Here is a 9347-nt window from a genome sequence, read left to right as displayed (position 1 = left end):
CCAAATACAGCTCCACCCATGATACAATTTGAAGATTAATTTCAGATTTCCTATAACCAACATTCTTAATATTTCATTCGGTAGCAGTTGACACTGGGCATACCCTTACCATCAACGTCAACAAATATGCCTCACTGCCATGTTCATACATTATTGGATCAGCATGTCAATTCGCATTGCAAATTGTCAAAAATAATTCGTTTATTAACTAATTCTACAGGTTTCTATAAGGTGCATATTCTTGTATCTTGTTCATTCTGAACTGTACTGTTCATTCCGGGAGAGGTCGTGAAATCAATTAATACCGATTCTGTTGAAGGAAGTGGCATGTGATTTGAACAGCTTCTGCCCCTTCGTCTCCACCCTGATACAAATTGCAAAATACTCTCGTACATTTGTACCAGCGAATATTGCTTTTGAGGTGTGGCATTACCGCTAGACAAAGATAAAACAGCGACTGCACTCAGTGGCCGACTACCGAGGGAGAAGTGTGTTGGTGATGGCAGGGATGTTATTTTTCACATCGCGGAATTTACCGCGAAGCGTTAGCAGATTGACACAAAAAGTTTTAGAGAATGAATGGTCTCAGGTGATTATTTCAATTTATTTATAGATTATTGGTGCCGTAACACGTGAAAGTTTTCTGGTGCTACTTAAAATTAGATTCACAGTGCAGACCATTACGGTTACAACTCTCCCATTTTTCTCTTTTATTTTCGTTAAGTAATCACATGTGGGTAGGAAAGCACAGGTCTCAGAATTTGTGAAAATCCGTGAGAAAGATAACATAATAAATGGCTTTAGAGTATGCATCTCGCTTATGGATGAAAGTTCGCATGTTCTCATCCAGCTCACTTGAAGGACGCCGACGAATGCCCTACTTGCAAAAGCAACATAAATAAATGAATGTCACGATCCAACAGCAATTTAATTCATAATCAACAAAATATGAATACATTTATATTTTTAATTTTTTTGAAAGTGATACTCTTAAAAAGCGGAATTTGTAAGTCGAGATAGCCACCTGGTACATTAATTGCAATTTGTAAACAGTAAAGCATGGATGCATGGCAAAATAATTTTATTGGAATATCAAGAGCAAAATTATTTGAAATTGACCATATATGTTAGCTGTTCAATGGACATTTTATCAAGCAGTGTTCTGTTACACTGGCTGAATATTTTTGATGTAGCTGCCATATCACTGAGAATTGAATAGATTGTACTCTTTCTTCTTATTTGGGAGAAATCATTTTGTACTGAGGTAGTAGGATTAACTTTTTTGTTACTTTCGATAGGTGTCCCCATCTTTCTTGCTTTCTCCTCCCGAGAAATTGCCTTTGAACACCACTGTTGCTTGTACATGTGTAGCTGTTTTGGTAACCATCAAAACGTTTCATAAACTACATGAATAATAAAAAAAAAAAATAAAAAAAAAACAGATTTTAAGTCAAATACTTAATTCATAGTTCTTATAAAACATGCATTTAGTACATTTGACAGTTGGGAGGGGGCTCAAGATCAGTTGGGTTAAAACGTTTGTTATTAATACGGTACTAATTATTTTTGTGGTCTTATGAATCTCAGATCTATGTTAACAGTGCTGTCTCCATGATGCTCTGACGATGATATATCATACAGCTCCCGTTTTTACTTGTGCTAATCTATGTATTTGCATATTTGTGCCACAATACTGAGTTTGAGGGTAATGTAGATAAGCCCTCAGTACATTCTTATTAATGTCCGTTTGTACTGTTCTCTGATTAGAAGTGTGATGGAGCCTATGAGAACAACTCAAAAATTTTTACTCATTTGTGCCCTTAAAAAGTGGACTACACATCATTCATCTAATTTTATATGTAGGGATTATTCACTAACACATGAATGTTTGTTATTACCACTTTTGTATTTGCAAGACTTTTCCATAAACCGAAAAATTTTCTCTTCTATTTTTCATCTTCTTTTTCTGTTCTGCTTAATGTCTTTTGTATGAAAATTGTTATTTGATCTGCAAACATAATTTTTTGGTTACAGTTACACGGTGGACGTCTGTCCCTCCTCCCTATTTTGTGATGTACGTACATAATATGTATCAAATCACACATCCATTATCTGATATAAGGTTTCTGTATTCACCTTGCAGTTTTAGATTTTATAGTGAAAAGTGTGTTAAATATGGAAAACAAGTGTTAAGTATGGTGTGAACACAAATCTTAGGCTATGTTACAGATCAGTCTGCTACCCCAGCTTTTATTTGGCATTTGCAGTCACTGACTTTGCAACTCGCAACCAAATTATTGCCTTCCAATCTTACCCACACCTTGGACTATCCTACAGGTTAATGTGTCCCCACAATGAAGATTTTTTTTTCGGGGGGGGGGGGGGGGGGGGGGGAGGGGGGTGTCCAATATCACACTCTAGCCAACTTCTTGGTCCTTGGTCCTGTAACAGCAGTTGTGAATAACTTGAGAGTACTGACCCTGTCATTTATCCATCCCTCTGTTAAAGCAAATTTTGTGTGTTGAAAATCAGTGGATACCATAAATATATGCACCATCAGCTCTGAATTTTTATACAGACAAAGCCTCTTTTCAACAATGTTTTTGTTTTTATTGTTGCTCCAAATGATTTGATCTTTGTTGAACTTGTTTTTGTGATAAGACATCGGACCCATATTAGGGAGGTGGCAGTACAAGCCATCCAAATTAAAGTCAAAACTTGGGACTGTTTTTTGAAAGGTATGGCTGATTTTCTTCCTCTGTCCAAACTTGTGCTCAATTGTCAATAAGTTGTTGAATCCTAATCTTCATTCCTTCTTTGTTAAACCATACTGGATCTTGTGTTGTACCTTACTTCTGTCTGTGGACCTTTATTATTTTAAAAAAATGGATGTTAGAGTATCTAGTCTGTAATTTACTGGATTCTTTTATAGATTTCTCTGTAATAACTATTTCTTTTTCTAGGACTGCTGAATAATTCATTTCGTCCGTTGCTAAATGTATTAGGCTAATGCTGTTCTATTACAGTGTCATTGTCCTAGTTCGAACATAATGTCAAAACTGTTTGTCATTAATATTTGCTGTAGAGAATATATGTTTTTCCACAGCAGAGCTGATGCACTCTAAGTCAAAAGCCCATTTGAATCTGTGCTAGATATTTTTTCACATTTCCTTCATCAGGAGAATGGAAAGATAGAAATTTGCAGAAGCCAGATGTAAAGGAAATTTTTAGCCATTCTCATGATCAGAACAGACTGAAGTTACAGGAAAATATCTGAAAATAAAGGAACAGTTGGGTGAAAAAAAGTGACATTTACATTCAGCTGTTATTTCAAAATCCTTTACTATACTGTTTCTGACTGCTGAATTTTAAGTGACTTTTTCAGTACTGTTTCCTTCCAAAATATGTGCTCCCTCTTCGTAACTTTACTTATCCACCTCTACAGCAATTTTTTTCCTTTGAAAATACCAACAACTAGAGTTTAAATAATATTTAGAATGAGTGTATCAATCATCCCTTCCATTGGTTTTCCTGTTTTGGTTTCATTTTATAAATCTACTGCATATGTGTGAGTTTATATTCATATACATTTGTACCTAACAAGCAATCATATGGTGTCTGATTTTTTTGGGGGGGGGGGCATATAATAAAGAAATGGGTTAGTTCTTGAGTTTGGTTTGATTGATTAATGGTTATTTATTCTTTTCATTCTGTTTGGTGACTGAACCTCGGGATTGTGATTACTTACCTCCTTTGGAATGAGCTTGAGCATGTCTAATTACCATCATACTCTTTAGTTTTTGTTACTGACATAATCAAAGATAGTCACATACTAAAATTTGTCAATGACACTAGATTTGTTGCCAAAGGAAACAAATTCTATCCAGGCAGTCCTCAGATTACATATGCTTTTTGAAACAACGTTGGAACATTGATCACAAATAAGACAAAAAATAAGTGCTGAAAAACTCAGCATATGGTATGCAGCCTCAGTACAACACATTCTTGAAGCATTTAGAAATAGTAAAGTGCTGGGTGTTGTAACAGATCAAAAACTATTATGGAACAGACACACTGGGTATATACACAAGAAATTGTCATTTGTAATATACCTCCTCAGGAGATTGAAAAGGTTAATTACTGACCAATATAAAGTAACAATATATCAAACTCTGTTCCACAGCTGTATTGCCATGGACTACCATACACCTATAGAGTCATTTTCAGTCTACAACAAACTTGATGTTACTACAAAAGAAGGCAGTATAGCCGCGCGGGATTAGCCGAGCGGTCTAAGGCGCTGCAGTCATGGATTATGTGGCCGGTCCCGGCGGAAGTTTGAGTCCTCCCTCGGGCATGGGTGTGTGTGTTTATCCTTAGGATAATTTAGGTTAAGTAGTGTGTCAGCTTAGGGACTGATGCCCCTAGCAGTTAAGTTCCATAAGATTTCACACATTTTGAAGGCAGTAAAAAGTGTCACATAGAGTAGTGAAAGGGAGCAGTGCAAGCCGTTATTCCTAAATTGGTAATAATAATTATAGATTGCCTTTATCATCATTGTGTGTCATCCATGTGAAGGAAAACCATAGACCATTCAGCAAAACAAAAAAATATAAACTAACCATATAAGGACAAATTTATAAGAGACCTAAAACTATGTGCACTATACTCTATACATGAATTGTTAGACACTAATGTCAGTGAATGGCTCTACTGAACTTTCTCCAGACCCTGTAAACTGACTGATAGAATATGTGTTGATTACAGATGTATTCTACAGTAAAAAGTTAAATTTGTTTAAGTTAGTTGTTATGTCATATTATTTTACAGTGCTTTAATAAAACTATAAATTTGATGCATAGCTGCTGAACGCTGCAGATGTAGTAATAAATGTTAATAGTGCTTTTTGAAGGCAATGACTCAACAAACAAAAAATAAACAAACAATAGAATTAAATTTGTCTGGGATAATTTTAATAAACTAACAGAGTTTTCAACACTCAGTTTCCGTTGTGGCTGAAATGGAAAATTTCCAGTCAGTGTCTATTACCAATTATGACTTTGGCAACGAGTCTTCGCTTTTCATTCACAAACCATTTGAAAGCTAAGTATTCATCATTGAGCAATATAGAGGTCATTTTGAGAAACGCTAGGAAAGACAAGAAACACACGTATGTATCACGGCAAAGGCTAGAGTGAAAGACTTAATTATGACTAAGGAAAATTAAATGAAGGTAGTGAAGCATGTACCCAGGCAAATTGATAGTAGATGTATACAAAAAGTTAGTTACTATTTACCAAGTAATACGTAAAGGGGCAGAAAACTATCTAATGTTGTATGGATACATAAATGAAAAAGAGAAAAAGTGTGCAGGAGCAGAAAGAATTGTGTATTGAAGACTGGTATGTTAGTAAAAGACCAGAGGAAGCCTGTATGTTTGTAGTAGTGAATTTCAATTGGCTTATTATTACCTATGTAGGGGGTGACTGTAGTATGTTCCTCGTCCTTCCGGCAAGACTCGTCATAATTTTACGAGTAATTTTTTGTTTGAGTAAATGAACTCTTCATGAACTGTGTAGTTCTTCTTTGTATCTTCTCTCTTCCTAGTTTACCCCTTAAACTTTTACTGTCTCCTAGCTGCAACAGAAATGTTTTTTTCCAATGGAAACCTGAAGTACACATATGTTTAATCTTTTTGTCTTGTACAAGTGCTGCCAAATTTTTGGCATCACTATAAAAGTATCAAGGCAGTGTAGCAGTGCGCAGCAGCTTGTGACCACCAGAATGTACGGAAGTGGTTGGTTAGTTATAGTTCACTGCGCAAGTGAATAATATTATTTTTATTTTTTAAAATGATTAACAAATGATCAATTTATGTTTTGCAACAGTGAATATTTCAGAATTAGTTATTTTGGTCCATAAAAAGAAGCCAAGTGTAAAAAGTATGATCTTGAAAACAGGTACATATTTTTGTATAAATCTTTCATCTAAAATCATGTTAAAAAATTTTCCTTTTTTACAGAAAAAAAATCAGATCTGAAAGGGTTAGTAGTCATGTGGTAAGGATCTTTGACAGAAGGACAGTACTTAGGAAAGTATTGAAGAATTATGTAAATAACCATTGCCTTAAAAAAGTTACTCTGTGAGTATTGTCTCAGATTGGTATCTTCTTTTGTGACAGTTGGATTTAACTTCAACTTAAAATTTTGTATTACTTCTTAATAAGAACATCTCGGGGATTATCAGATTATCATTCCACAAGGTAATTCTGTCAGAGACAGCAAAGGACTTGGAAGAGCAGTTGAACGGAATGGACAGTGTCTTGAAAGGAGGATATAAGATGAACATCAACAAAAGTAAAACGAGGATAATGGAATGTAGTCAAATTAAGTCGGGTGATGCTGAGGGAATTAGATTAGGAAATGAGACACTTAAAGTAGTAAAGGAGTTTTGCTTTTTAGGGAGTAAAATAACCGATGATGGTCGAAGTAGAGAGGATATAAAATGTAGACTGGCAATGGCAAGGAAAGCGTTTCTCAAGAAGAGGAATTTGTTAACATCGAGTATAGATTTAAGTGTCAGGAAGTCGTTTCTGAAAGTATTTGTAAGGAGTGTAGCCATGTATGGAAGTGAAACATGGACGATAACTAGTTTGGACAAGAAGAGAATAGAAGCTTTCGAAATGTGGTGCTACAGAAGAATGCTGAAGATAATGTGGGTAGATCACGTAACTAATGAGGAGGTATTGAATAGGATTCGGGAGAAGAGAAGTTTGTGGCACAACTTGACTAGAAGAAGGGATCGGTTGGTAGGACATGTTTTGAGGCATCAAGGGATCACAAATTTAGCATTGGAGGGCAGTGTGCAGGGTAAAAATCGTAGAGGGAGACCAAGAGATGAATACACTAAGCAGATTCAGAAGGATGTAGGTTGCAGTAGATACTGGGAGATGAAGAAGCTTGCACAGGATAGAGTAGCATGGAGAGCTGCATCAAACCAGTCTCAGGACTGAAGACCACAACAACAACAACAAGGTTGACTTGCATTTTATTTCTCTGATTATCATGGATTCCCCTCCCTCTGTTCCTATCCCACCTGTGTCCCCCTATTTTTTTCTATTTTCTGTGTGATTCAGCTTTGCCCTGTTACTCATCGTTCTCGTTAAATTTTAGTGTAATTTAACATCCATTATGTATGAAGTAGCACATTTGAAACTTGATCCTATTGTTCTTTTTTTCAGGTGACATTCAAAACAAGATCATATCACGGATGCAGATCATGCTCAAGCCACACCTTAGTAAGACGTCTTACATCTGCACAAGCAGTAAAACGGTAGTTTTATTTTCTTTCTCTTTATTAATGTATTATAAGCTAATGACATTTCCCCAAAGAAAAACAAGAAAACTTATTGGATGAGGTTTCAGTACTGATTGTAATTCAAAACAAAAATCGTGTTCTGCGGATCTCTTCAGTGAGCACCTTGTAATATATGAAATCAATTAAGAAGACAAATACTGGACCATAATCTGCTACACACAGCATTTGTAAGTGCAGGTTATTGTAATTTGCATTAGTTGGCACTTTAGAACCCTGAGAATGTTCTGCTTTAGGTATTTAGTAGGATGGTGATTTACTTGTACAGGTTATTTTTACAGTGATACAGGATTTGTCACCTTTAGTGTGAGGAAAAAATGTCTCATCTAAAGATATACAGCTGTGTTTAATTAGTATGCGATAGTTGATTGGTCATGTGTTCTTCAAGGAACCATCAGGGATTTTTCCTGGAATTATTTAGGAAGACCTTAATCAGGATGATCCAGCAGAGCATCCATTCTTCCAAGTCTGAGCCCTGTGTCTTAACAACCTCATTCAGTTTATGCCTAGTGTGCAACATTTTCACATACTTAGAACATATTAGCATGATAACAAGAAAAGTAACAGTACACTGTTCATTGTGTATACACTAATTATTTGCAGCTATTTACAGAGACATGTGATGTATTTTATGCTATACTATGTTCTTTCTGTACTCGCATCAGTTATAATATTATGCCATAGATCTGTACAGCCGAAAATGCTTGATAGGGAAACGTCACTTTTAATATTTTTTACTGGTTTTGCAAGCTGTTGCTTATATGAATCCTTCAATTCATGCATTCTATATGCTTTGGTCTTAAATTATTTATTTATACTTGGTTGTAGTGCAGAAAGTGTCTGTCTTTAAGTAAAATGGTGTTTGTAATATTTCACAACTCCTCCCAGGTGTGACATAATTCAGCGCATTTAATTTTGTAGTTTTTTTCATAGAACCACAGAAGATCGCATGTACATTATTTCAAGTGTGACAATTCTAACTAATTCCCCCCCCCCCTCCCCTCCCCCCATCTCTTGTAATATCTATAATTTTAATTTTTTTTAATTTTTCAGTTGTCATAGGTGCAATCATAGTGTATGGTTTTGTGGTATAGTTATACCTATTTCTGTAAGAGTTTTCTTTGGTTCATGGAGAAATAAAAAAGAAAGTTGTGACATGTAACATAAGTAAAAAGGCAACAAGTTACGTAAGGTAACACAATTGCCAGTGTACCATGTACCATTAGCATTAAAAACTGCACTGGTTTTGACATGATTGTTTTTTTGGATGGTGCTTGAAACTGATTCTGAGGGTTAAGGCATTTCAATTACATAAGACAATATGGGATGGTTTCCATATAATATTGATGGAATTGATGTATGGGGTTCCAAGATTGTGCCTCTCAAATTGTTTGAATTTCCTGTATGTACAAGCATTTTTCTCATTGGCAGAAATAGCAGTGCATTAGAGCCACCTGTTGCTCATAACTGAATGTTATATGCCTCAGCTGGTATATGTCAACTTCGTAAATTCTTACAAAAATGATATTTATGAACTTTTACTGATGCTAGTAATTTGTAAATTGTAAGTTGTGAAAATAAGAAAAAATCCAGCACCAACCAGCATTCTTACAATGTATTAATTTTGGCCACTCAGAAGATCTTTTATATGTTGTTTTGTAAAGAAATACCATTTTGTAAAACGCTGTCATTTCCATATTTACTGATAAAATTGTTTTACATGACGTAATGATGAAAATAGTAGTTGTAAGCAAAACAAAAAACAGTGTGTACCATTTATGCAGTGCTGCCTAGTGGTTTAGTGCACTTGGTTTCCAAAATTTTCTCTTAGTAGCAGTTCGCACTGGTCTTGTGGTTGAGAATGTTGTCTTTGTACATGTATCTAATGGAAAAAATTTACATGATCGACATAACACTTCTAAGTTATAAAGCCATATTCTTGTCATTGTACTATGTCTCTTACCAGTGGTATA

At 35.2% G+C, this 9347-nt stretch overlaps 1 protein-coding gene across 1 annotated transcript in view; it reads left to right on the top strand.

Annotated features, from left to right (window-relative positions):
• The first annotated feature begins 433 nt into the window (after nucleotides 1-433).
• Nucleotides 434-9347, top strand: part of LOC126175714 (dihydrolipoyllysine-residue succinyltransferase component of 2-oxoglutarate dehydrogenase complex, mitochondrial) — a 74008-nt gene continuing 65094 nt past the window's right edge. The window contains exons 1-2 of the mRNA XM_049922650.1: nucleotides 434-589; nucleotides 7241-7332. Of these exons, the coding sequence (XP_049778607.1) occupies nucleotides 500-589; nucleotides 7241-7332 (182 nt within the window). The 5' untranslated portion in view covers nucleotides 434-499. The remainder of the gene's footprint in view (nucleotides 590-7240; nucleotides 7333-9347) is intronic.

This window comes from Schistocerca cancellata, chromosome 1, assembly GCF_023864275.1.
Source record: "Schistocerca cancellata isolate TAMUIC-IGC-003103 chromosome 1, iqSchCanc2.1, whole genome shotgun sequence".
NCBI classification, from domain to species: domain Eukaryota; kingdom Metazoa; phylum Arthropoda; class Insecta; order Orthoptera; family Acrididae; genus Schistocerca; species Schistocerca cancellata.
This window is presented reverse-complemented; position numbering and strand designations above follow the sequence as displayed.